Here is a 25,139-nt window from a genome sequence, read left to right as displayed (position 1 = left end):
AGCCGCGGAGCCTGCCTGACTCCCTGAGGCGCTGTGGGCACAGCCCTGGGGCCCGTCTGAGCTGGGGCTGGGACGAAGGCTGGCCGCAACCACAGTGGGGCACAGGGCCTGAGGGCCTCCTGTCCGGTACTGGACGACTGCATTTGGAGAAGGAACTGTCGCCCAGCTGGTGCAGGCAGGGGAGAGGAGAGGGCGACGCAAGAACGACAGCATGGGTAGCACTCCCTGTTTATTGAGAGCTGCCCCTTGTACTGACGAGCCCGCAAGGCGGGGCTGTGACAGTGTCCATCAGGTGCAGGCTGTGGGCTTGGAGGGATGCTGCAGCACGGTCGGGAGGACAGGGCCTGGTTGGCAGGCTCGGAGGGGCGCTGCGGAGCGGTCAGGAGGACGGGGCCCGGTTGGCAGGCTCGGAGAGGCGCTGCGGAGCGGTCGGGAGGACGGGGCCCGGTTGGCAGGCTCGGAGGGGTGCTGCGGAGCGGTCGGGAGGACGGGGCCCGGTTGGCAGGCTCGGAGGGAGCGCTGTGGCGTGGTCGGGAGGACGGGGCCCGGTTGGCAGGCTCGGAGGGGTGCTGCGGAGTGGTCGGGAGGACGGGGCCCGGTTGGCAGTCTCGGAGGGGTGCTGTGGCGCGGTCGGGAGGACGGGGCCGGGTTGGCAGGCTCGGAGGGGTGCTGTGGCGCGGTCGGGAGGACGGGGCCCGGTTGGCAGTCTCGGAGGGGTGCTGCGGAGTGGTCGGGAGGACGGGGCCCCGTTGGCAGTCTCTGGCTCCTGGACCCAGTGGGGCCCTGGACCCATTGGGGCCCTGGGCCCTTGAGGTGGAGGGGCATGTGCTGACACCCAGCCTGCTCGGGGCCGCTGGGCTCCTGACAGCCCAGGTGAGGTGGCCCTTTGTGAGCTGGGCCTGTGCAGCAGGGGCCCCCCGGGCTGCCAGACCTTCAGGGAACACTCAGGTCCATGGCACCCCCTCCTGCAGACCAGCCGGGTGGGAGGTCCAGCAGTGGGGTGGGGCCTGTCCATCGAGGGGCTCTCGGAGCCCTGGCCATGAACCTCCTCCAGTGCTGTGCTGCACACCGGTGGCTCGTGTCTGGGCAGTAGGCGTCTCAGGCTGGGTCAGAGGCTAAACGCAGGTTCTGGGGCGGCCCTGTCCAGGCCCCGGGATGAAGGCTAGCACCCCGGTCAGCCCTGGGTTCTTCAATCCTGGTCGTCGGGCCTCAGGGCAGGGTGCTGCCAGGGCCGCCGGCACCAAGGCTTCCTGTCAGTCGGCAGCCGCTGCCCCAGGCCCAGGCCCAGGACGTGCCGGCAGCAGGCACGTGGCCGTCAGCGGCGGGAGCCGTCCAGCAGCACGAACAGCAGCCCCAGCAGCAAGAGCGGGGTGAAGACAAGCAGCAGGCCGAGCAGCTCAAGTGCCAGCAGGCTCAGCAGTGCCAGGCGGCGGGCACAGGGCCCGTGTCCCCGTAGGGCCCAGAGCCAGGCACCCAGGCAGGGCGGGCAGGGCAGGAAGGGCAGGCAGCCTCGGCCGCCCACGGCCTCTGGCAGGAAGCGCAGCTGGTAGCGGTGCTCCAGGGAGGCCCATGGCCCGCGGCCGTGGCGGGCAGGCAGGGGTGGGGTGGGGGGCGCGGGGCGTGGGGGCCCGTCGGCCCGCAGCAGCTCCTCTTGCAGCCGGCAGATCTCCCACTCGAGCACGGGGGTCTTCTGGCGACACAGCGGGCAGCACACGCGGCCCAGGTCGCCGGGGGCAGCGCCCAGCAGCCGGTGCAGACAGCCCATGCAGAGGCCGTGGCCACAGTTCAGCAGGGCCAGGCGCTGCTGCCCCGGCCCATAGGGCTCCGTGCAGATGGGGCACTCCTCCGCCTCCTGCTGCGCCTCCTCGTCCTCTGTGCGGCTGGCCCAGGGCGGGGCCGCGGCCGGGGCCCCCAGCAGGGGCTCACTGTCTGGAGTCCTGGCACCCTGGGGCTTCCCAAGGGCCCCGCTGCCCAACCCATCCTCAACCAGCACTTGGTGCAGTGGGTCCAAGTGCTCGGGGCCCAGAGACCGACTGGTGAACCCCGAGCCGCGGTCAGCAGGGCCACCAGCGGGGACCCCAGGGCACAGTTCAGGGGCGGTGCCTCCAGGGCAGGGGCTGGGATGGGTGGGTGGGGACCCCAGGGTGGCGGAGGGGTGGTTGAGGCCTTGAAGGTCAGCGTGGCCCTCCGCAGCCGGGGCAGGCTCTGGCACTGACCTTGCAGCAACCGCCGCCTCCTTCTGGCTCCGGGCCCCACTCGAGGAAACTTCACTTGGGTCCCCGTGCCCCTGCCAGCTCCCGGAGGCTCCTGGGCCCAGTGTGCCGTCCCCGACAGGATCTGCCCAAGCCCAGCCGTGGGCAAAGCAGTCCCTGTGTCAGCCAGAGACCGCCAGCTGGATTCCAGGCCGGGGCCTTGTGGGCAGGCCAGTCCAACTCCTCCAACAGGAATTCCCCTCCCAGGGGTGCGGAAGCCACTCAGACCTCCCTCCCCACCAGTCTGAGCCACACCCCTTCCCTCCAACCCAGGCCACGCCCCCCCCTCCCTCCTGAGGGCCCTGGGCAGCTGTTCCCTGGGCTGGTAAGGGATGGTCAATGCCAGCCTGGCCGGGTGCTTTTCCTGCTTGGCCCTCAGGGCAAGAGCAGAGTCTGCACAAGGTGGGCAAACGGCTGGCACCCTCATCATCAGACTCAGGCACTGCAGTGTGGGCTGAGCCACGGTGCCCGTGCCCAGCAGAGCAGGCTATTCCATCCAGACCTGCTCTGGACCACCCACTGCCCGAGGCCCACTTCCGTCTAAGAAGAGCAGGCAGGAAGCGGCCACCAAGAGCCCGTCGTTTATTGCTGAGGCTTTCCTGGAGCTGAGAGGGCAGGTGTGTGCTGCTCATGGCGTCCTCCCTCTGCTGGGGTCTGTGCAGGAGAGTCGACCACCCTCCCAGCTGGTAGCAGACAGGGCGAGAGCCAACGACAGCCCCCAGAGAGCGTCGGGCAGGGTGGCTGTGGCCAACGGCAGGATGGCCCTTCAGGCCCACGTCTCAGTCTGGAAACGCAGTGTCCGCTGCAGCTGAGCGAGGTAGGCGGCCGCATCGGGGTCAGAGAGCCCGCCCTCCTCCCGGAAGATGGACAGCAGGGTGTCACACACATCGGCCGGCATGTACTTGGCGTTGCTGGAAGGGCAGGCGGGACAGCGCTCAGCACAGCCGGCGTTCCCATGGGCCCGTCCCTCCAACCACCCGCGGCCCAGGCTCACCCTGCCAGGTAGAAATGGGCGCCCCGGCCGTCCAGCAGCTCCCACACCAGCGGCCCGAGCGCCCGGAGCCGGTGCTGCACATACACCTTCTGCTCCTGCGGGGCAGCGGGCGGGAGGCACTCTGAGTCTGCACCCTGGGCGTCCCGCCCCGTGCCCCTCCCCGCCCTTCCACACACACCTGCTCCCGGGAGAAGGCCGTGACCAGAGTCAGGCAGCCTCTCGCCTGCAGCTGCTCCCACTCGGCCTCCCAGTAGAAGTCCTGGTCCCGCCGGCGGCATCCGAAGAACAGCACATTTCCTGGGGGTGGGGGGGGCAGGGAGCAGGGCCTGAGCCTGGGCCTGCACCCCTGGAGCTCAGCCGGCCGCCTCCCCGCCCCAGACTCTGCTCACCGGTCTCGCCCTGGGCCACTCGCTCCTGGATGGCTGCTCGGAAGGGGGCTACGCCGGTGCCGGGCCCCACCATGATCACAGGTACATCTGGCGTCTTTGGGAATGTCAGGCCCCCAGACCGCACCCACAGGGGCACCCGGACAGGTCCTATGGCGTGAGGGAGGCAGCTTGAAGAGGCTCGCAGGCCCAGGGCCCAACCCCCACCCCAAAGAGCCAGGGTCACCTTGCGCAGGGTCCAGGGACGCCAGCCAGCTGGAGCAGAGGCCACGGCGGGGCTCCCGGAGGCGGGTCTGGTACTGCACCACGGCCACCAGGATCTGCAGCCGCGAGGGGTGGGCCTGGGGAGGGGACAGTAGGCGCCCTGCCCCATGGGCCCCCCACCGCCTGGCCCCTTGTCCCCTTGCCCCCCACCCCACCGAGGCCAGCCCTCCTCTCTCACCCGCAGAGAGGAGGCGATGGAGAAGGCCCGGGGCCGGATCAGGGGCAGCAGGTCCAGCAGGTAGTCTGGGGGGACAGCAGCAGCTGTGTGGGGGAAGTCGCACAGCACCTGGGGGGACAGCGGCAGGGGAGCCGTGGGTGGCAGGGCCACACATGGCTGCGGCAAAGGGCCCAGGCCCGTTTGCCAGCCAATGCCCACCTCCAGGGCCGTCCCGTGGGGCCCAGGTCCTCCCCCGGCCCCTGCCCACCTCCAGGGCCGTCCCGTGGGGCCCAGGCCCTCTCCCGGCCCCTGCCCACCTCCAGGGCCGTCCAGTGGGGCCCAGGTCCTCCCCTGGCCCCTGCCTTCCCCCAGCCCCTGCCCACCTCCAGGGCCGTCCCGTGGGGCCCAGGCCCTCTCCCGGCCCCTGCCCACCTCCAGGGCCGTCCAGTGGGGCCCAGGCCCTCCCCTGGCCCCTGCCTTCCCCCAGGCCCTGCCCACCTCCAGGGCCGTCCAGTGGGGCCCAGGCCCTCCCCTGGCCCCTGCCTTCCCCCAGCCCCTGCCCACCTCCAGGGCCGTCCAGTGGGGCCCAGGCCCTCCCCTGGCCCCTGCCTTCCCCCAGCCCCTGCCCACCTCCAGGGCCATCCCGTGGGGCCCAGGTCCTCCCCCGGACCCTGCCCATCTCCAGGGCCGTCCTGTGGGGCCCAGGCTCTCTCCCGGCCCCTGCCCACCTCCAGGGCCGTCCCGTGGGGCCCAGGCCCGCCCCTGGCCCCTGGCCCCGGGTCCAGGTCCTCCCCCGGACCCTACCCCCAGCCTCTGCCTACCTCCAGGGCCGTCCTGCGGGGCCGGGTGCAGTACTCGCAAAGCTCCTCCTGGCCCCGTGCAGAGCCGAATTCCCGAAGCTTCTCCCGCTCCAGCTCGTGGGGGGAGAGACAGGCCAGAAGTTCAAAGAAGGAGCGGCGGGGGACACTGGCGATGTCCAGGTACTGGGACACGAGGCGCCGCACGGAGCAGGGCTGGGGCAGCCGCGTAGGGCAGGTGACACCTGCAGGGGATGGGACGCTGTTGGGGGCGGGGACGCGGGGACAGGGCGCCAGGGGGCGTGGGGGAGCGCACAGCGCGAGCACCGTGGCCTCCGGGGCTCACCTGGCTCCCGGGGCTGCAGTGTGAAGTGCTGCTCGGGGTCCAGGCCCAGCGCCTGGCAGAACTGCTGGACGTGGCTGGCCGTGTTCTCGGGCTGGATCAGCACCAGGTCACCAGCTGCAAAGCTGTGTGGGAGGGACAGCCAGGGCCTGGGGAGGGGCCCGCCTGCGGGGGGAGGACGCTGGGGGCTCCGGGAAGCTGCAGAGGAAGGAGGCGAGGGCCAGGGAGGCTAGGGGGCCCCTGGACGGAGGGGTCCTGCCTCCCCGGCTGTCATCCCCGCTCTCGGCCCTGACGTGCACCCACTTCGGGAGAAGAGCGGCTGAAACCTGGACCAGGGCTCCTGCGCAGCCCTGCCCCCATGGGCCCCCGGCGCCGACCCGCACCTGATCCCAGAGCCCGAGATGTCGAACTCAATCAGCCGAACATCCTGGAAGTGCGAGGGCCCCGTGACCCTCTGATTGCTGACCATGGGTGCCAGGAACGGCTGTAGCTCTGAAGGGGGTCCCTGAGGGTCTGTTCCGGCCGCACACAGCTCCTCCGGGCCTGAGCTGGGGGTGTCCTTGAGGAACTGCAGGGTGAACTTGGAGGGCCAACTGTGAAGGGCCAGACACTCGTCAGACTGCTGGCCAGGTCTGCTGTGTGGGTGGGTGCCACCCCAAGGCCACACTTACAGGACTCCAGGAGGGCTCAGGTCAAGGTTCAGAGGCACAGGGTGCGGCCCCAGCACCTTCTCCCACAGATCCTGCAGCCAGGGGTCGATGGCGGCGTCGGGCCTGCAGAATCAGGTACACACCCCTCTGGGGACCTGCTCCCAGCTGGACCCGCAGGAGGGCACCCCCAACCCCCAACCCACTCACCCCAGTTCGTGCTGGTCATCGCCCAGGCACACGGGCAGGAGGGCGCTGCCCCCGAGCTGCAGCAGCCGGCGGTGCAGCTTCTTGGCCACGAAGTTGAACCTACAGAGAAGACAGAGCTGGTGCTGGCCCTGGCCCTGCACAGGCGGGAGGTACACGCCCAGCGGGCTGCACGGGGTGAGGCTCCCAAGGCTCCAAAGGTTCCTTTGCTGGCTCCCTAAGGGACAGAAGGGTCTCTCACCTGCCCCATGGGTGCGCCCGGCAGTGGGAACAGACGTCTACGTTTCACACTAAACAAAGCCCCCAGACCCTTCCCAGACGAGGGTCACAAGCCACCCACTTTCCGTCCTTTTCACCTGGACAACTCTAGACCTCAGGCTACGTCTATACCCAGAGACCCCCTCCCTCAGCTCCGAGCTGCAGAGTTAGGGGTTTTAATGTTGCAGGAGCCCCACGCCATGTGCACCCTTGAACACAAAGCCCTTGGTACTTCCCTGGGAAATAGTGCAAAGCGACAGCATTCTGCTCAGGACACAGACGTGCCGTGAAAACGGTGAATGAGAGCAAAGCAGAGGCAGGCAGCGGTGGCCACGGAACGGCTCCGGGGGCCGGGCCCTTTGCACCCTGCCTGCTCACACCTCCCGGTTCTCCGTGCTCATCGTAAGCTCGAACCCCTCCCCAAAGGCTGCTTATGAAGGCGGGCTGAGCCGGGCTCCCTTGTTGCCCTATGTTATGGGTTGACAGAGGACGCTGGCTCAGGCCCTGGGGTCTGGCTCTGGACACCAGTTCCTGCCTGGACCGTGTCTCAGGCATGGCCCCAGCCAGGCCCCCCACCCTGGCTGCCCTGCCCACTTCTTGCATGAACCACCCTATCCTTCAAGCCCAGGGCTTCTGGCCATGGAGAAGCTGCCACCAAGGAGCGTCTGTGGGGCCAGGAAGTGTGGCCAGGGCCATGGCCTCGAGGGGGTGCCCTGGGGGCTGGGTCACACATCCCTCTGTCAGGCCACTGTGTGCACGCGGGGGACAGGTCCACCCTCCCTTACTCACTTGGCGTAAGACGAGTCCCCGAGACCCAGCACAGCAAAGTCCATCTGACGGAGGGCAGTGGATGGCAGGCTCCTCCGGAAGATGAACCTCCAGAAACTCTGCAGCAGGAGAGGGGCGCTCAGGGCTTCTCCCGGCCACCGGGCCAGGCCTCCCCAGGGCTCAGGGCCTCTCCCGGCCACTGGGCCCGGGTGTCCCCAGGGCTCTGCTCCCCTAATACTTTTGTTATTACAAGTCCGCTTCTCGTTCTACTGTAGGAGTGAATGAGCTGGGAAAAGACAGAAAATGGTGAAGTGGAAGAAAGCTAGCCTGGCAGCAGTGCTGGAGCTGGGCTCCAGTGCTGCCCACAGAGTGGGGGGAGCCTGGCGGGGCTGTCACCAGCGGGCCATCTGCTGGCCACCCCTCTGCCCCCTAGTGTGCGGGCAGCACAGCCCTGGCAGCTCTCAGCCCCGCCTCGGGCCTCACGGCCACAAAGAGGCTCTGGGCCAGCACAGCAGACCCCGAGGCCCCTCTCTGTTCTGATTTCCCTACTCAGTGGAATCTTCCCTCCTGGGCCTGGAGCTACCGGCCATCAAGCTGCTCCGTGCCCGTTCCCTAACCCCACGGAGCCAGCCCACGTCCCACACCGTCCCCCTCCCCTGGTGCGCCCTCACCTACATGCGGCCACTCATCCCAGGTGGCCCCCGGGTCGGAGCCCGAGTCCCTCTCCTTCCCTGACCACAGGGTCACCACTGGGCAGCCTGTGCGGGAGCGCCTCCCATTCCAGGTCTTGGCCTGGCCTTCCCGCAGGCCCAGAGATGCTTCTGAGATCTCCTGCTTAGACCTTGTCTCCTGAAGGCGGTGGAAAGCCTCAAGGGTCCAGGGAAGATGCGATTCTCACTGCTGAGGTGTGAAGATGCTGGGCTTCCCCTTGCACCGCTGGCAGACAGTGGGGCACACTTCAGGTTGAAGCTGTCCTCTCCAAGCCCCTGAGAGTTTGCTCTGAGCTGGTCCAGCTGGGTGGTCGCTGCTGGGAAGCCGGTGTCCCTCTGTGGCCTGCTCTGATACCAGGTGCCTGGGCGCTCTGCACGCCCAACAGTCGAAACCCACACAAGTCAGGCGTCAGTGGGAGCCCGGTTCACATCCTGCCAGCCCTTCCTGGGCACATGGTGGGCTTGTGGCTGGACACCCAGCCTTTAGGCCTGTTACACTTTCCATGGTGATTCTCTCACCGTTCTCCTTCCTGTTGCAAGGCTGCTGGGAAAATCTCAGTCTCCTGATGTCGTCTTTCTTGTTGCCTAACTTTGTTATGGTTTCTGGGAGAATTTCTCAGCGTTGTCTTCTGATCCGGGATCATGTTAAGGCGGTCTCCCCAGCTCGTGCTCTGCCCGGGCTTTGCGTTTCTGGCCCCAGGGCAGCAGGCTTGCCCAGCCCTCGCAGGTGGAGCCCTGCTGTCTGTCCCTCTGGCTCTGCGCGTGCTTCTCTTGCTCCCTGCCCCTCCCAGGGCTCTCTCCTCGAACACGGTCATTCTTTGTGGTCTATCTGTGCTTCAGAAGATGACAGGAAACCTCAAGTTCAGGCCTGTCACAGTGCGTTTCTTGGCCAAGAGAGGGGGCGAGGCCCTGGCTGCCTGGAGGAGCCTGCCCAGCCGGCGTCCTTCAGCATGGTGACAAGGAGGCTGGGGTCTCCCGCTCCTGTTCTGTGCTGGGTTGGGAGGGCCCCATCCTGACTGCCTCCACGGTGTCCATCCTGGCATCCGGCCCTCCGGTAACCTCCCTCATCCCGGTGTGACTCACCACGCTCACGCTGTTAGCTTTCGCTGCAAAGTCAGGACCTCTGCCCAGCTGACCCCATGGAGGTCTTTATCCCCGGCCCCTTCCACACCCTGGTCTCTGGCATCCACCACACACCTCCTGCCTTGATCTCCCCAGACCTGCCTCCTCTCCTGTGCCTCCTCCCGTGCTGGTGTGCCCATTCCAAGCCTATTCTTCAGTCTTCTGCCTTTTGCACCTACCAGCATTTAAACAGGCCTGGGTTTCTCTGTCTCACAGCCACTCTCCGTTTAACCCCTTCACCCCTCACATCATAAGCGTTTTTGAGTTGTTTCACATGCAGACGTCCTTAAACGCTTCTGTGCCCGAGGTTGCCAGCCGTCCCTTTGCTGACCTTACTTCATTTCCTCGCAGCTTTGAGCACCAGAGACCATCCTCTGGACACAGTCACCCCTCTGCCCTCAGCCTTGGAGACGGCCCACTCCCTTCTTGATGCTGGGGCCACTTTCCTGCTCCTCACTGGTTTTTCTCCACCTTCCGCGCCTTTGTGTTTAAGGGCAGCCTGTCCTGGGGGAGGGAGGCACCTCCTTCCTCTCTCCTCCATATTTTGGCCACTGTGACATGTGCCTCCACTAAGGATCCTCACTGGAGCTCCAGGCCGACTGCGTGTCTCCACCTGGACAACGTCCGGGTACCTCACCCTCCCGATTCTCTTGCTTCTGTGCATGGAACCACCATCCATCCTAGTAGCTAGGCCCAAATCCCCATCTTAATTCTACCTTCTTTCTCATCTTTGAGATTCGATTGTACGATTCCATGTTCAACCAACTCTACCTTCTTAGCACCTCTAGAGGGCATCTGCCCCCCTCTGCTCTGCCACCAGCCTGCCCCAAGCCTCAGGCTCTCGGCTGCATTGTGCCCACCTCCCACCACCACCACTCCCATTCCTGCTGTCCTGCAGCCTGCTCCCCCTGCAGAAAAGGGCTGGTTTTGCTAGAATACACATGTGACTGCATCACCCCATGGGTTCCATGGCCCTTTGTTTCAAATCCTTCTGCCTCCCCATGGCTGCTGACCTCTTTGGCATCCAACCTGGCTGCCTGCTCTTTTTCCCTCCAAGCCTGATTCATTCCTTGGTTTGACCATCCTGAACCGCGTTTGACTCTTCCACGGCTGGGCTCTTTTTCTCCTCTGCAGAGGCTGCTCCCTCTTGCCTGGTGCCTGGCTAGCCCCCACTTATCCTTCAAGACTTAGCCTAGCCTCTTTTCTTCCAGAAAGCTCTCTCTGAACCTCCAGATTGAGGGGGCAGCCCTTATTAACGCTCCCATTAACATCAAGCACTCTTGCAGCATGCATTTTTTGGCATTGTAACTGCCCATTAAACTTTTGCTTTTTCTATGTTTTGAGTTTCACAAGAGTAGAAATGTGACTACTGGGCTCATAGCTGGATTCACAGCATTATATTATGCTTGGAATACAATGTGTGCTCAAAAGATGGTCAAAGAATGGAAGAATGTTCCCTGAACGTGAGCTTTGAAATACACACAAGACCCATACCAGATTTATATACGGCCCTGGAAAAAACATGAAAAGTTAAAGCGGTGCAGAGTTTATTAGGAAGGACGCCCAGAGCCCCCGCTCCACCCAAAGATCTCCTCCCAAATCCACAGGAGAACAATTATTCACTGTGCTTCTCAAGTCTTTCCAGGCAACGAATACAGGGTGAGGGCCAAGGGCAGGGATCTGAGCTCCTGAGCACACTTCAGGTCAGCCTTACCTTCATGTTGTCCGGGGGGTCTCCTTGGCCTGTAGTTGCACAAACAAATATCACCAGGGGCTCATTAATCAGATTCACCTCAACAAAAAGACACATATGTAAGGCCTCGGGCTGTAATGGCCAGGCATCCTCCCAGCAGCCTGGCTCCCCGCCTTCTCTCAGAGGAATGGGGCAAAGGGACTCAGCGCTCGCGAGCGGCCGGCCGGCCTTCTCTTTCAGGCTCCCCGGCAACCGCTCCCCTGTCTCCATGCGCTAAACTGGCCGCTGCTCCCAAGCGTTCCCGGCCCCTAAATCTGCCGTAATGGAAGGGCCCGCTCTCAGACGAAACGCAGCCCCCTGGGGTCGAGCACGTTGGGGGCCGGCGCCCCAAGCCCGCCGGGTACCCCCGCCGAGGTCCGAGGAGCCCTCACCACGGGGTAGGAGTCCAGGGCTTCCACTCGGCAGCTGAGCTGCCGGCGTCGGGCCTCGCGGCCCAGCCTCTCCGACACATCCTGGGCTGTGCCCGTTTGGCTGCCGAAGAGCACCAGGAGCCGTGCGCTCGGCATGGGCTGACCCCGGGGAACCCCGCGCTCCTGACGTGACCCGCCGCACTCGCCGCCAGCCCTGACCCCCGCGACAGGCTCCGACTTCCGGCTTCCGGCATCGGCCGGAAGTGACGCCCTAGGGCCGCGCCCGGCGGGGCATGGCGTCCGAGCGTGGCGGGCGTCGGCGGGTGGCCTGTGAGGGGTCCCGGGTCGGGGCCAGGGGGTCGGCCGCGAGACGGGGCCGAGGGCCGGGGCAGGCGGGGCCGCTTGCTGCCTCTCGTTGGCCGCGGCGGCGGCAGGCGCCAGCGAGGCTAGGAGGGCGCGGCCGCGTAGCTCGGCAGCTGGGACGCTCGGCCGGGCCCTGGCCCGCGCCCAACCGGCGCGATGCTCTTCTCGCTCCGGGAGCTGGTGCAGTGGCTGGGCTTCGCCACCTTCGAGATCTTCGTGCACCTGCTGGCCCTACTGGTGTTCTCCGTGCTGCTGGCCCTGCGTGTGGACGGCCTGGCTCCTGGCCTCTCCTGGTGGAACGTCTTCGTGCCCTTCTTCGCTGCTGACGGGCTCAGCACCTACTTCACCACCATCGTCTCTGTGCGACTCTTCCAGGATGGAGAAAAGCGGCTGGCCGTGCTCCGCCTTTTCTGGGTCCTCACAGTTCTCAGTCTCAAGTTCGTCTTCGAGATGTTGTTGTGCCAGAAGCTGGTGGAGCAAACGCGAGAGCTCTGGTTCGGCCTGATCACGTCTCCGGTCTTCATTCTCCTGCAGCTACTCATGATCCGTGCCTGCCGGGTCAACTAGCCTCGCAGAAGATAGGCTGGAGTGCCGAGACCCACGCCGAGTCCCCATGTGTACCGCACCAGAGGAGAAATCTGAGTCTGAGAGCTAGCTTGTGCCCTGATGCGTGCCTGGTTTTCGATCAGTCATGTGTGAAATTGTTCCCTCAGCTGGGCTAAAAAGAGAAGCCTTGATTCTTAAAGTGTATTCTCTCTTATTTCATGCTTTGAATAGCTAATTTTGAACTGAGATCCTGAGAAGGATCCTGAGAAAGCCAGACAATCCTGAACTCCTGACAGAACTGCATATAAGTAAAATATCCTCATGGGCTCTTTTGAGTATTTTCATGGATCCTGGCAAAGTACGCCGTGTGCAAAGGCTACAAAGCTGGACTCGGGTTTGCCCTGGCCAGCAGTGCTGACCTGAGTGCTTGCTGTCCCCATCTCCCCAGACAAGACTTTCTTAGATGCTTGAGCTCTAAAAAGTGTAAACCAGCTTGTGTCTTCTTCCCAGTGGCACTGCGGAGGATGGCTTTTTCTTCATTCCAGCCCAGGCAGACAGGAGGATGTTAGATAAGCGTGACCCGGACTCTATCTGGAGAACTGTCGCCTGAGAAAAGAACTTGCTTTCAAGGCACTGCTTGGCTTCCTATCCCAGCTTTTCCACCACCTTGTGGCCGGCAGTGTTAGCGCACTTGAGACATTTAGGCCACTCTAAGGGACCAGAGAGAGGAACAGGTGTTGTGATGTGAATAGGCATTGAGACCTACACATGGGAAGTTTGCAGTTGTCTCAGCCCACGCTTGTCACTCTGAGGGCTTTGGTTTGATGCCGGTTAGGTGCCACATGAGCACATTTGCTGAGATGAAAATAAAATAAGGGAATGCCTTGCTGAGACATACAGTGGTCGCCTGGCCTTTTGAGGGTTGATGCTGAGACGCCCCTGCTGTGCGGTGCACGTGGTGCAGAGCTGAGGCTGTAAGAGAGGCTTGGAAGTTGGCTCGAGCCTTCTGCTTGGATGGCAGGGTAGTTCCCTCGGAGCATCCCTGCTCCCCTGCCTGGGGAGCCAGTGAAGACACCCCAGGGGTGGGCCCACGTTGAGGACTAACAGGCGGCTCGTGTGCCATCAGAGTCCTTGTAGGCCTCGCTGATCTGCAGAGCAGGAGTCAGCAGGCTATGACCTGGGGCCTGTGTTTGTACTGCCCTTCAGCTAGAAATAACTTCCATTTTCAAAGGGTTGTGCAGACACCATGGCAGACAGTGAGTGTGGCCTGCAGTGCGGGGCTTGTGATCTGGCACGGTTGGCCTTTGGGTCAGATCACTTTTGGTTGTGTGCGTGTGCAGGGAGAGGCTGTCCTGGGCATCATAGGGTGTTCAGTGGCACCCCTGACCCCCACTTACCAGATGCCAGGAGCACCCCTCACTTGTGACAGCCCAGTGTCTCCAGACATCGCCAGATCTCCTGGGGGACAAAGCTGTTCCTAGTAAGAACCACTGGACTAAATTACTCCTTGTCTCGCCCTTTACAGAACATGTTTTCTGGACTCTTGTTCTAGTGAAACAGCTTCAGGACCCTTGTCCTAGGATGGATGCTGCACGGCCTGAGCCACTGAGATGCTTGAGTCGGAGGCTGGTCTAGTTTGTGCCACAGCTACAGAAGCATCTCCTACCCAGCATCGGCATAACCTGTGTCAAAACCAGATACAAACTGACCCTTGGGGTTAGGTTTCCTTTTAATGTTATTTTTAGTTTGTATGTTTTGTCACTGCCCTGTTGAATTCTGGTAGTTCAGGATTAGGTAATCCTGTCAGCATACAAGGGATGAGCACAAGAATGTTCACCTTCCTTCTGGGAAGGTGATTTGAAGAGAGTCCTGAAGGAACACTTGAGCTCTGGAAGGCTGAAATCCAGTTTCTTTTCTCCAGCTGGATAGACTGGGCTGTTACAAGTACTGTTATTGTGGTGATAGCTGCAGACTGCCACGGGACACGAGTGGAGAAGGGCCCCGGGGTTGAAACCTGCCCTGGGTCTTTGGAGAGGCCCAGGTGCTCTTGGAGCCTTGTCTCTGAAAAGTGAGTGTAGTGGGAGGCAGTAGTGTCATTTGTGAACATCTGCTGACTGTAGAGAGGTGATGGAAAGACAAGTGACAGTGGTCCTTGCCCATGCCCCCAATTTGTCCTTCTCTCCTTGGCTCCAGCAGGCCTGAAAGAATGTAGTGAACTCTGTGCAGCCCTCCAGGGGCAGTGAACTTCCTCATGGCAAGTACACGGAGGTGTGCCCTCAGTCAGCTTTGGGACTGGGCGGTTCATCAGGTGAATGGAATGTGCCTGGCTATTATTGCCTTGTCTGCCTTGGAGCGCTGTGGGCCTGCCTGTGTGCGTCATGGGCTTCCACACTCCCGTCCGTGTTTGGTGGGCCCTGGATGACCAAGGGTAGATAGTTTCCACTACTTGTTTGGGCAACAAGAGTGGATTCTAGGGGCCAGCAAAAATCAGAGATTCCTGAGAAACCGATTACTCAGCACTGGGTGGGGCTTCAGCCGTTGCTATCTCCACTAAGTCCCGCAGGAGACCGAGGACCGCAGGTGGGCAGTCTTTGGACCCATAGGCACCTAGGCCAGGAAGAGGGAGGCTGGCGTACAACCGGCGCACCGCTCACGGGAGCGAGACAGCCTTCCAGTCCTGGGTTGGCCCTTCTCCCACCGCGCTTTCCGCGGGATAACAGGCGGACAGACCAACCGCATCCAAGGTCAACCGCGACGCGGGGCCCGGGGGTCCAGCCGGCCTGCGGGGCAGAACCCTCCCCTTCCTGGTTCCGCCGTCCGGGCGCGGCTGGCCTAGGGAGCAGAGGCGGAAGTGTGGGCCTCCCTTGCGGGGCGTGAGGCGTCACGGGCGTGTCCCAGGGGGCCTCCCCAATAGGGACCCACTCCGGTGCTGGGCGCTGTCCACTGAGGTCGGCGGGAGGGCGGGGTCGGGGAGAACGCTGTCCAATCAGCGTGGTCGACTACCCTTCCTGCCATAGGTGGGGCTGCGGGGCTGGGGCGGGCCTGAACGGGCCTCTCCCCCAATGGGCGGCGGCCCGGGGGTGGGGCTGCTGCGCGAAGGCCGGCGGCGGGCGGCGGCTGCAGTCCCTGGCGAGCGCTGGCTCCGGCGGCCACTCCGCAGCATGGCTGGCTTGGGGCGGCCGGGCCCAGCGCCCCGCGCCGCGATGCCTGCCTGGAAGCGAGAGATCCTCGAGCGAAAGCGGGCTAAGCTGGCGGCCTTGGGCGGGGGCGCGGCGCCGGTCGCTGGGGCGGGCGCGACGGAGACCGCGGGGCCGGCGACCGAGCCGCTGGTGCTGGCCGAGAGTCTGGGCCCGCTGCGCGAAAACCCGTTCATGCGGCTCGAGTCAGAGCGGCGGCACGGGGCGCGGCGCGGCGGGGGCGCGGGCGTGGCGGGGCCCGGAGCGCGGCCCGCGGAGCAGCTGCTGGAGCTGTACTGCTGCGTGCCCGGCGTGCGCACCATCCGAGCCGACAACATCCTCATCATCGAGTCGGCGCCCGGCTTTCCGCCCGCGCCCGCGCCTAACCCGGGCCTCGGTCCTGGCGGGACCGCCCGCATCCGCGCCGCGGAGGTGCTTGTGTACGAGGCACCGCCGCCGCCCGGCCGCGTCAGCCGCCTGCTCCAGAAGTTCGACCCGCCGGCCGCGCCGCGCCGCCGCGGGAGCCCGGAGCGCGTCCGTCCCACGCCGCCGCCCTCTCCGGGCCCGGCCGTTCCACGCGTGGGCGAGCGCGCCGCCTGCTTCCAGTCCGATCCGGAGCGCTGCGGCTCAGGCCTTGGCCCCAGGCCCCGGCGCAGCGACTTCTTGCACAAGACCAGCAACAACTCCTTCACTGTCCACCCGCGGGGCCTGCGCCATAGTGCGGGCACTTGCCCACTCCCCAACGGGCCCGGGGCCCCAGAGTCCCGGGCCGGCGCTGCCAAGGGCTTTGAGGACTCCGCGCCTGGGCCAGGCGAGTGGAAGCCAAAGGTGGAGTCGGGGGAGGCCCCCGCCCACCAGTCCCCCAGCCCGGGGACCCCCAGTGCCACTCCAGCCGCGGCTCCGGCCTTGCCCACGCTCAGCCCTTCCAGTGCCACTCCCAGCCAGCGCCAGTGGGTCTCCGCGGCCACCAGCGCCAATGACTCCTTTGAGATACGGCCAGCCCCCAAGCCAGACATGGGTAGGATCCCTGCCGGGGATCTCCAGGCCCGGGCTCTGGCCAGTCTTCGAGTGAACTCTCGAAACTCTTTCGTAGTCATCCCCAAGCGCAAGACCTCTGGGGCTCCTCCTGGGGAAGGGAGGCGGTCCGTGGCACCTCCAGAGGAAGAAGGCTGGGCCTCCCAGCACCCGGAGCCTGAAGCCCAGCTGGTGCCTGGAGTGAATGGTGTGTTTGCAGGGGAAAGGAGCCCCTCCAGGATCGAGGAGGGGGGCAGCCCCGCACCCACCACTGCCCTTGTGGACCCTGCCGTCAGGTGGCAAAGGCCACCCTCACCACCGCCGTCTCCACGGGCTGCTGCTGAAGCTGAGCCTGCCCAGGGCTTCCAGACTCCTGGCTTGGCCAAGAACGGCAGGGAGCCTGGGCGGCCAGGGCTGCCCATCACTTTCATTGATGAGGTGGACTCAGAGGACGAGGTTCCCCAAGAAGCCAAACTGCCCTGCTCCAGGGTTGGTGCGCCTCCCCAGTACCACCCACATCCAACCAGGCCTGGCCACTTGTCAGAGCTCCAGCGTCGGGGTGGCAACACCTTCACAGTGGTGCCTAAGAGGAAACCAGGGGCCGTGCAGGCCAACGGTGAGGCCAGGCCAAGGGAGGCTGAGGAAGAGGAACCAGGCAGAGTTTCGGAGCCCTCTGCTGCTGCGGGGACCTCGCTGAAGAAGCGCTACCCCACCGTGCACGAGATCGAGGTGATTGGCGGCTACCTGGCCCTGCAGAAGTCCTGTCTCACCAAGGCCGGCTCCTCAAGAAAGAAGGTGAGTGGGCAGGGGGCAGAGTCCCCAGCAGGGAGGGGGAGAGGTGGCAGGTCACAGATCTGTGGGTGTAGCATGTGGCCTGTTCTCAGGACACCTGGGCTGGGTGTGGGATGGCGTCTACGTGGACCAGAGGGGGCTGGTGGCTGTGCACGCTCCAGGAGAGTCTGGGCTGGGGGAGTCCCTGGCACGGGTTCTAGTGGGATCCTAGGGACCCAGGGGCTCAGTACATTGAGAGGCTGGTGGGGACGGTGGGTCTAGCCAGGGCCGTGTCTTCCTGTTGACTCTTGTGGCTCTCTCTGGAATTGGCTGCGCAGTCCTGTCCCAGGTGGGCCCTGGCTTCAAGGAGTGGCCTGGCGTGTTCTTCGGGTCCTGGCCTGTGCAGGTTGCAGGGGCCAGGGTGGAAGTGGGAAGGGGCAGGAAGCCCTTTGATTTGGATGGGGTGGGACTCCTACTCGCCTCCCCAGAGAGCATACCGGCTTCGTACTTAGCAGGACTTGGCTTTGAGTGAGGGTTGACTGAGCCCTTGGTGTGGGGCAGGCTGGTCTGAGCCTGGGCTGAGCTGCTGGGGAGTGATGAAAAGGCTGCCCTCACTGAGGAGGCCTGGCACCCTCTGGGCACAAGGAGACGTTCCTCAGATTCTTCCTGGTCATTCCGGCAGCAGTGTGTTACCCCGGGGCAGATTCCAAGGCCAGCTGCACATGACTGTGATCAGCAGGTGCTGCTGGCAGATGCACTCTCCCTGGGTCGGCATCTCCTTCCCTGCCGTCCTGAGGCCGCCTCTGCCCTTCGCCTCAGTGTCTTTGGGGCCGTGGGGGGCGGTGGCGTGCTGGTGTCACGGAGCCCCCTCGCCCGCCATGCTGCTGGCGCTGTCTGATTAGACGTGGCACCTCGCCTGTCTGCTTCCTTTCGCCTTCCTGCCTCAGGGTCGGCCTTGGCACTGCCTCGCTCCCTGCGTCACTCTCTCCTGCCGTCACCCTCTCCTGCCACTCCATCTGCCCTATCAGGCATCCGTGCCCATCCCCCGCCGCTCTTCCGGCGCGCCCCCACCCCTGCCTGGTCCTGGCCACCTGACCTCGCCTCACGCTCTGTTCGGGTCCAGCAGCCATGGTCACAGCCCCACCCCGATAGCTGTTCTCTCCTCTGTTCTGCTCCAGCGTCCTGACCCTTGGCCCCAACTGCCGCTGGAGGCTCCTTCCCCTGCTGGCCTCGGGCTGTGGAGGCGTTCGGAGGGTGGGCCTGAGGGCACTGGAGGTCGAGGAGCCCTCTGTTGAGCCCCTGTCCCAGCCCCACGGCCCTCATACTGGGAGCCTGCTGCTGCTTCCTGGGTCTGGAGGGCTGCAGCCCAAAGCCTGGGGGCAGGACTGTGGGGGTCACTGGTAGTTGAGTGGGGGTGAGAAGGACGTCAGGAAGTTTCGGGAGGAAGCAGGCCCCGGCCCGGCCTGGCCCTCAGACCGGCCTGGTCACTGTCCTGGTGCCAGCCTCAGGGGTTGGGGGTCCAGATGGATGGTGCTTAGCATGGTCGAGCAGTCTGGCTAGGGCCCTGCCGTAGCAGCATGAGCTGCTGGGGGCAGTTTCTGCCTGGGCAAGCACCAGCTGCCCTTTCCAGGAAGAGCGGAACGCCTATTGGGTGGGACGGAGGCGTGGGGCTGCCCGGCCCTTAACAGTGACCTGGGCCACCCCAGCCATGGCCGCTCCCTATGGCCCCGCTGCCCCTGTGCCCAGCCAGCCTGGGGCTTCATCGCTCTCCCGCCCCCGCTCCCACCCCGAAGTCCAGGGATGTGGGGGTCAGGAGGTCAGCAGGACATCGGGGGCCTCCCGGGTGGGGTGGGGGCTAGACCGCCGCCTCTTCCGGGGGACAGGGAGGCACAGCTCCTCACCCGGGCGGAGGCTGCCGGTGACACGTCCGTGGAGGGCACAGCCCTGCTCTGGGCTGTGGGTGCCCAGCCAGCCGTGCACCCTGGAGCCGTGCCCAGGGGGCACACACGGCCCCCAGTTAGTTATCTCTGGGCAGAGGCACAGACGCCCTGCCTCCTCCTGGCTGCTGGGGGAGGGGGCGGCCACGCCCCTCTCGCCCCTGCCCCAGCCCCAGGCTCTCCGGGTTGGCACTGCGGGCGTCTCCCCCAGAAGGTGCCCGTCTGGCGGCTCCTCCCCTCCCCTCTGCACTCCTCACTTGCCCATCGCCCGCCCAGCCCAGCATGATGCCCAGAGGGCTTGAGCCTCCGTGTCCAAGCCCCCAACCAACCCACCCCTCTGGTCCTCGGGTCTTTCTAGAGCCTGGGACTGCTGGAGCAGGCCCGGACCCTCCTCTCAGCTTCCCCACTGATGGCGGGGAGGGGGAGTGGGTGGGGGTGGGGCTGTCATTGACTCAGGGCATCCCACCTGAGCCGTCCTGAGAACTCCTCTGGGGCCGTGTGGGGTGGTCCTGTGGCCCCCTGGAGCTTGGGCTGAGTGGGGGATGGTGGGTGCAGGGGTACGGGGTGAGGTGGGTGCTCAGCCCCGGCTGGGACTGCTGGAGCCCAGCTCCCAGCCCAGAGTGCAGGGTGGATACCCTCCGGTAACCAGCTGGGCATGCCAGACAGGCTGCTTCGGTGACGGTGAAGTAGGTGGAGCCAGGACCCACCCACTGGCGACCTGGGGCAAAGTCCCCACCGCTCAGCTGACCAGGCTTGTGCAGGTGCCTCTGGCTGCAGCCCTGCCCATTCTGTCCGCCTGGGGTCTGGAGACGGGTCCCCCCAGCGCACGAGTCACAGGGTGTCCTGTGACCCACAGACCTGAGCTCACGCAGAGCCTGGGGACTGAAGGGAGGTGGGACGTGACCCACTGCGTGCCCCAGCTGGCTGAGACGGGCCTGTGGGCCCACCCCTCCTGCCGGCCGCTGCCTGGCCAGGCCGTGCCAGGCTCGAGGCCTGTTTGCGCCCAGCCCCCTTGGTGTCCTGCTCGCAGCTGGTCATGCGGACTAACAAGAGCGTGCTAATCCGCCGGGCCCTGGCAGCGGGCCCTTCCCTGTCCCCAGCGGTGGGGGATGGGCCCAGAGGGCCCGGGGTCCTCGGGATGACGCCGTGTATCCAGGGTACGCTCCCTGTGGGCCTGGGCCGGGCGGCCTCTGTGCCGGAAGCCACTTCATGCCTTGGGCTCCTCCTGGGGTCTTTGGCCCCAGGTCTCAGAGCGCCAGTTCCAGGGGCGGTGGAGGAGGGGTGGCCAGTTGACTCCATCCCCAGAAGGGATGGAGTCCTGTCTCAGGACAGAACACCTCGATCCCGCTTTTACCTGGCCATGGTGGTGGTCTGCCCGTCTCCCTGACCGCTTGTCTGTGTGGACAGCCGGGGCGAGGGCAGCAGCTCCTGGGCTCGGGACCTGCCCAGTTGGTGTCTGCGGGCCGGGCAGAGGCGGGCAAGGCTGCCCACAGCTGTATGTGCCCGTGGGAGGTGGCAGGAGCCCCGCCCTTCTTTCCGGACCCTGGCTCAGCAGGGCAGTGCCAGCCTGTCCTGGGCAGCCCTGCGTGTGTCCCCCAAGGCTGGGCCCTCTGCTGCCCAGGACCGCAAGCCCGGCTCTTCTGAGACCCCTCCCCTGCCCCCTGCTGTCCCCAGGCCCAAGGTTCTTCGCCCAGGGGCCTGGCTGCCTCCTCGGCTCCTTCCAGGGGAAGAGGAGGAACTTGAGCTGGCTGTGGTGTCCTGTGCCCTGGAGTTTAATATTTCGAGCTCCTGTAGGGCTGCTCGCATCTGCTGCTCGCAGGCGACTCCCGTATTCATTACCACCCTGCCTGGCTGGCCGAGCCCCACGAGCAGGCGGTGGGGGCCTGGCCCTGGGCCCCGGAGAGGGAGGGTCCGGACCCCATGGGCCTTCCCCGCCTGCAGCAGTCTGGGCTCTGAGGCCTCTGAGTGGAAAGCAGAGGACTTCCCCCAGCGTAGACTCCTAGGGCCTGCCGAGTAGACAGGGCAGGCAAAGACCACATGGGCAGTCCGAGTGAGAAGAGGGTCACTGACCCCGCTCGGCGCAGCTTCTGGCTGCCTCAGTCTGCAGAATGGTGACAGCAGTTGGTGCGCCCTTCCTGGGCCTGGCAAGCTGCCTGATTTCATGTGGGCCCTTGGGGGCCTGGTTTTGGGCGTGCCAGGCCCTGGCCCACCCGTGGTGGTCTGTGCTGAGCAGGGCGGGTGGGATCATCCCGGTGCCTGGCAAGCTGGGCTGTGAACGCAGGCCTGGTGGAAGGCCCCAGCTGACAGGAAGGGCTTGCTGGAAGCACAGAGGTGGGCTCCCGGGTGTGGCCTCAGCTGGACCTGCTCCTGCCGGCAAGTCTCAGGCTGGGAGATATGGCTGGTGCCCTGCCTCCCTCGGGAGGCAGACCTGCGACCCTGGGGACCACCTTGGAGGCATCTGGAGACCCCCTGGCTTAGGGTTCCTGGTGCTGGCTGGGGTCTGGGCCTTGGGAGTGATGGTCACTAGGAGTGAGGGGACCGTGGGGTGGGAGGGGGCGGGCAGGGCCCAGGCTGCAGGCGGACATCTGTCTGAGGGTCCAGGTGGAGGGTCTTCTCTGATGAAGGGCAGCCCCTACCGCGGGGCCAATGGAGTGCTGGGCTCCTGCTCTGGTCTGACGTCCCCACTGCACCCTGGGGGGCCCTGCACCCAGCTCCGTCCAGCTGGAGGACCCCCAAGGCCCGCAGTGGGGCCTTCGCTGATGTGCCGCCTGCCCCCAGATGAAGATCTCCTTCAACGACAAGAGCCTGCAGACCACATTTGAGTACCCCCCCGAGAGCTCCCTGCAGGAGGCGGAGGCAGAGGAGGAGGAGGAGGGGGACGCAGAGGAGGATGCGGAGGCTTACGGCCCTGATGGTGCAGCGGAGAAGCCCCTCGCGCTCTTCCTGCCCCGGGCCACGTTTGTGAGCAGCGTGGGGCCCGAGAGCCCGCGGCTGCCAGACGGCAGCTCTGGTGAGTGCCCGTCGGGGCGGGCAGGCAGGACGGGGTGGGGCAGCCCAGGCCGTGGGACTGCAGCCACACGTGCGCCCGTTCGGCCTGTAGGCCTGTCCAGCTACACACCGAAGCACTCCGTGGCTTTCAGCAAGTGGCCGGAGCAGGTGCTGGAGCGGACTCCGAGCGCGGAGGAGGCCCCATCCAAGGAGGTCATGGTGAGCAGGGCCAGGTGGTGGATGGGCGCCCAGGGAAGGTGGGCAAGATGGGGGCTCCAACGCCTGGACATGCCCTTGACTGTCTCCACACCCCTCTCTCAGCTCACCCCCGCCGGTCAGAACGACCTCTCGGACTTCCGAAGCGAGCCAGCCCTCTACTTCTGACCTCCCACACCCCGACCAGCACGGCCAAGGCTGAGCCCTTGGTGCCCGGGGGTTGCACGCCCTCCAGCTTGCCAGGCTCTGCCCACTCACGTCCCGCTCGCCCTGCCTGGGGCCTCACGAGCGGGCTGGTGCTCAGGGCCCGAGCTTGGGGCACCTGGGACTCCTGACCCTGGTTTGCAGCACTGCCTGTGGGGAGGGGTGGGTCCTGCTGTCCACTGTGTCCGGGTGGAGGCTGACAGGACTTGGATTTCCCCAGCCCACACCCCCACGTCAGCCACTGATGATCGGCAAGTCTCCCTGCCTCTGATGACGGACTCAATAAACACCACTGGATGAGCTGCCTCTGCCTTCCTGCATGGTCCTGGGCTGGGGAGAGGGGGCACAGGGGTGCGGTCCGTGAGGCTACATTGAGGCAGCGTGGTGGAGGCCACCCACCCGGGGTCGGATGGAGGACCAGCATGGACTTTTGTGCCCAGGGAGGTGGCCCGGAATGATGCCCCACACAGCGTAGTGTGGCCCAGGCTCCTCCCCACCCCTGTGGCCCTCATTGCCCTGCTTCCCCTCCCAGCCACACTTTGGCTGGGCGAGGGTCTGCCCTGTGAGTACCCCGGTCTCTAGGGCTCCCCCTGCTCCCAGAAGCAGCTCAGTGAGAGCTGTGGTGGGAGGCGGGACGCCAGGCAAGCTTTTTGGGGGCTGGAACTCTATGGGCCTGGGAGCGGGGGCACTACAGCTGTCGGGTCTGAAGGTTTTCCTGAAGGTTTTCCTCTTGGAATGTCAAGCCCAGGAGAAATGCCACCTGGCCAGGCTTGGGAGGGAGGAAGATGTTTTCCTGGAAGGGGTGGGCCCAGACTTCTGAAGACCTTTTTTACTGACACATGCTTCCCAATCTGCCCGACCTCAAGAGACAGCAGTTGTGGGGTCCCCAGCGGGGCTGACAGGCCAAGGAGATGGGCCCAGAGGACTCAGGATGGAGGGCTGGGCCCCAGGCTGCATGGACGCCGCTTGTGACCAGAGAGAGTGGGAAGCAAGGGTGCTGTGCTGCCCCGCAGCGTTCGGAGTCCCTGGGCTGGAGTGCAGCTCTTCCCGGGGGCTCTAAGGCCAAGAAGGTCCCCTAGACCCAGCCTTATGCTAGAGGCCAGGAGCAGTGGCACCTTCAGTGAAGTGTGGGCTGTGTGCTAGGCTCAGAGGAAGCGGGTGTGGCAGAGGTCACAGGAAATGCTCAGGGGCACCCTTACCCTCTATCCCTGAGGCCAACAAGGCTGGACACAGGGAAAGCCACTCCAGGCCCTCTTCTCTCCTTCAAAAGGAACCACATGTCAGCTGGACCAGGGTTTTGTGTTCTGACTTGGGCGGGGGGGTGCGGTTTGCATCTGGCAGCCCCATACTCTACACAGGCAGCAGGCTGGCATGGATCTTTACAAAAACAAACTTTATTGACAGTCACAGGCCTCCAGGGCAAGCTCTGAGGTGACGAAGGGCCCCGGCCCCTCCCCCACTTGCCTGGGCACCTACCAGCTGAGGGAGGAAGTCTGGGGACTCCTGCGGTGCTAAGTTTAGAAGCAGGGCCTTCCCTGCAGCCCAGGGGGTGTGGGGGCCCTGCACAGAGCTACCCTCCCCAGAGCCTGCGTGAGTGCAGGACTGGGACCCCCACTGGGTGGGCTACACCCAGGGCCATCCTGTTACCCAGAGCCAATGGAGCTTGGCAGTTGCCTCTCTTGGCACCAAAGACAACAAAAGGAGAAAGCTGCTTCCCTGAAGAACAAAGATGCTTTGAAGACAGGCTTGCGGGGGGCGCTGACCACAGGCAGGACCCCCACCCGCGGCCTCATCAGCTCTCCTTGCCTCCACTGCTCTTCTGCTCTGAGGCTGTGGCCTTTGTCAGGTTCCCCGCTTCTCGCTTCAGGACACTAAGCAGAGTCTGCGAGCTCTCCAGGATCTGCGGACAGAGACACCAGCCAGTTAACACTCTTCCTCCCGTCGGAAGGTTGCCACAGCCCGGCGCCCTCTCCTATGCCGGGCCCTGCTCCCCTCTGAGTATAGCCCAAAGCCCACTGCTCACACCCTGGGAAGCCGGCTCACACCTCCGGCTGCCGCTGCTGCTCAGTCTGGAGCCAGCGACACGGCGACAAGACGCCAACAGTAGGACCCAGGCCGCGCTGTCACTCCACGGGGGCCGACGACCTGTCTAGGCGCCTCAGGGCCAGCACCCGGACCCGAGCCCCACCTTGAGGTAGGCGGCTTCTGTCTCCGCGATGGTCCGATCGAACTCGTTCCGAGAGGCGATCTTACGCGCCAGGTTCTCGTTGACTCGGGCCAGCTTCTCCGTCAGCTGCCTCACCTCGTTCTGCAGCCTCTGCTTCTCCTCCTCCTCCTGCTGGATCTGCCGGCACAGCTCCTCCCGCTTCTGGCACAGCTCCTCGATGCCTGGGGCGGGCGGGGAGCGGGCGCGGTGGGCGCCGGGGGCTGAGGCGGGAACGGGAGCGCCGGCCCCAGCGCGCGAGGCGAGAGGCCAGTGAAGGCCCGGGCGCCCAGACCAGGCCGGCGGCCGGCGTCCCAGGGCGTCTGGCGTCTCAGAAGGCCCCGCGCGAGCCCCCATGCTGTCTGAGGGGCCGAGCGCGCCCAGGCCCCCGCACCCTGCTCGCGCCACACACGCCGGCTCTCGGGGCGCCCACTCCGCGGCTCCGCCCGGCGTCCGGGCCGCTCCGGCCGGAACAACCGCGCGCTGCGGGCCAGCACCGGCCCGGGCCCGCAGGCCGGCGACCCCGCCGCCCTCCCAGCCTGCCCGCCGGCCTCGCCGCGCGGCCACTCACACTTGACCAGCTCGTTGTTGTAATTCTGCAGCGCCGCGCCTTGCTGGGTCATGGTCGCCGCCGTGCCCCGCCGCCCCAACCGCCGCTGCCGCCCCCCTCGGCGCCTGCGCACGATCTCCGCTCGCCCCGCCCCCAGCAGCGT

At 65.3% G+C, this 25,139-nt stretch overlaps 5 protein-coding genes across 11 annotated transcripts; 2 read left to right on the top strand and 3 right to left on the bottom strand.

Annotated features, from left to right (window-relative positions):
- Positions 1–216: 216 nt before the first annotated feature.
- On the bottom strand, positions 217–2,443 carry LOC113901908. The gene has a single exon (XM_027556957.1). The coding sequence runs from the start codon at positions 1,763–1,765 to the stop codon at positions 1,316–1,318; it is 450 nt and encodes a 149-aa protein (XP_027412758.1). The 5' UTR covers positions 1,766–2,443; the 3' UTR covers positions 217–1,315.
- NDOR1 (NADPH dependent diflavin oxidoreductase 1) lies at positions 217–11,255 on the bottom strand. 7 transcript variants are annotated; one of them, XM_027556954.1, is made up of 14 exons: positions 11,030–11,255; positions 10,620–10,697; positions 7,095–7,192; positions 6,051–6,149; positions 5,865–5,966; positions 5,577–5,786; positions 5,197–5,318; positions 4,875–5,095; positions 4,075–4,182; positions 3,859–3,973; positions 3,636–3,782; positions 3,425–3,543; positions 3,247–3,341; positions 217–3,163 (listed from the first exon to the last, which is right to left on the bottom strand). In XM_027556954.1, the coding sequence occupies exons 1-14, from the start codon at positions 11,162–11,164 to the stop codon at positions 3,019–3,021; spliced, it is 1,794 nt and encodes a 597-aa protein (XP_027412755.1). In that variant the 5' UTR covers positions 11,165–11,255; the 3' UTR covers positions 217–3,018. The 7 variants fall into 7 exon arrangements, with proteins under 7 accessions (XP_027412755.1, XP_027412756.1, XP_027412753.1 ...); XM_027556955.1 differs by having other exon boundaries at positions 3,859–3,952; XM_027556952.1 differs by lacking the exon at positions 3,247–3,341 and having other exon boundaries at positions 217–3,164.
- Positions 11,256–11,279: 24 nt separating this feature from the next.
- On the top strand, positions 11,280–12,814 carry TMEM203 (transmembrane protein 203). The gene has a single exon (XM_027556958.1). It carries the CDS (start codon positions 11,528–11,530, stop codon positions 11,936–11,938), a length of 411 nt encoding a protein of 136 aa, XP_027412759.1. The 5' UTR covers positions 11,280–11,527; the 3' UTR covers positions 11,939–12,814.
- Positions 12,815–14,964: 2,150 nt separating this feature from the next.
- TPRN (taperin) lies at positions 14,965–22,528 on the top strand. The gene is made up of 4 exons (XM_027556949.1): positions 14,965–16,902; positions 21,594–21,825; positions 21,916–22,022; positions 22,125–22,528. The coding sequence occupies exons 1-4, from the start codon at positions 14,980–14,982 to the stop codon at positions 22,185–22,187; spliced, it is 2,325 nt and encodes a 774-aa protein (XP_027412750.1). The 5' UTR covers positions 14,965–14,979; the 3' UTR covers positions 22,188–22,528.
- Positions 22,529–23,595: 1,067 nt separating this feature from the next.
- On the bottom strand, positions 23,596–25,108 carry SSNA1 (SS nuclear autoantigen 1). Its single transcript, XM_027556947.1, has 3 exons — positions 24,998–25,108; positions 24,412–24,611; positions 23,596–24,123 (listed from the first exon to the last, which is right to left on the bottom strand). The coding sequence occupies exons 1-3, from the start codon at positions 25,047–25,049 to the stop codon at positions 24,016–24,018; spliced, it is 360 nt and encodes a 119-aa protein (XP_027412748.1). The 5' UTR covers positions 25,050–25,108; the 3' UTR covers positions 23,596–24,015.
- Between the last annotated feature and the right edge of the window lie 31 nt (positions 25,109–25,139).

Source organism: Bos indicus x Bos taurus, chromosome 11 (assembly GCF_003369695.1).
Source record: "Bos indicus x Bos taurus breed Angus x Brahman F1 hybrid chromosome 11, Bos_hybrid_MaternalHap_v2.0, whole genome shotgun sequence".
Taxonomy (NCBI): domain Eukaryota; kingdom Metazoa; phylum Chordata; class Mammalia; order Artiodactyla; family Bovidae; genus Bos; species Bos indicus x Bos taurus.
Note: the sequence above shows the minus strand (reverse complement) of the source record. Positions and strands in the feature narration are given on the sequence as shown.

Excerpts from the sequence above, each read along its gene's own strand:
- LOC113901908 (XM_027556957.1), bottom strand. The coding sequence starts at position 1,765 with ATGGGCTGTCTGCACCGGCTGCTGGGCGCTGCCCCCGGCGACCTGGGC.
- NDOR1 (XM_027556950.1), bottom strand. The coding sequence starts at position 10,868 with ATGGAGACAGGGGAGCGGTTGCCGGGGAGCCTGAAAGAGAAGGCCGGC. Across the intron at positions 5,319-5,576 it reads ATCTCGGGCTCTGGGATCAG|CTTTGCAGCTGGTGACCTGG; the intron begins GTGCGGGTCGGC and ends CCTCCCACACAG. Across the intron at positions 5,096-5,196 it reads ACTGCAGCCCCGGGAGCCAG|GTGTCACCTGCCCTACGCGG; the intron begins GTGAGCCCCGGA and ends CATCCCCTGCAG.
- TMEM203 (XM_027556958.1), top strand. The coding sequence starts at position 11,528 with ATGCTCTTCTCGCTCCGGGAGCTGGTGCAGTGGCTGGGCTTCGCCACC.
- TPRN (XM_027556949.1), top strand. The coding sequence starts at position 14,980 with ATGGGCGGCGGCCCGGGGGTGGGGCTGCTGCGCGAAGGCCGGCGGCGG. Across the intron at positions 16,903-21,593 it reads CCGGCTCCTCAAGAAAGAAG|ATGAAGATCTCCTTCAACGA; the intron begins GTGAGTGGGCAG and ends GCCTGCCCCCAG. Across the intron at positions 21,826-21,915 it reads GCTGCCAGACGGCAGCTCTG|GCCTGTCCAGCTACACACCG; the intron begins GTGAGTGCCCGT and ends TTCGGCCTGTAG.
- SSNA1 (XM_027556947.1), bottom strand. The coding sequence starts at position 25,049 with ATGACCCAGCAAGGCGCGGCGCTGCAGAATTACAACAACGAGCTGGTC. Across the intron at positions 24,612-24,997 it reads CAACAACGAGCTGGTCAAGT|GCATCGAGGAGCTGTGCCAG; the intron begins GTGAGTGGCCGC and ends CGCCCGCCCCAG. Across the intron at positions 24,124-24,411 it reads CAGAAGCCGCCTACCTCAAG|ATCCTGGAGAGCTCGCAGAC; the intron begins GTGGGGCTCGGG and ends CTCTGTCCGCAG.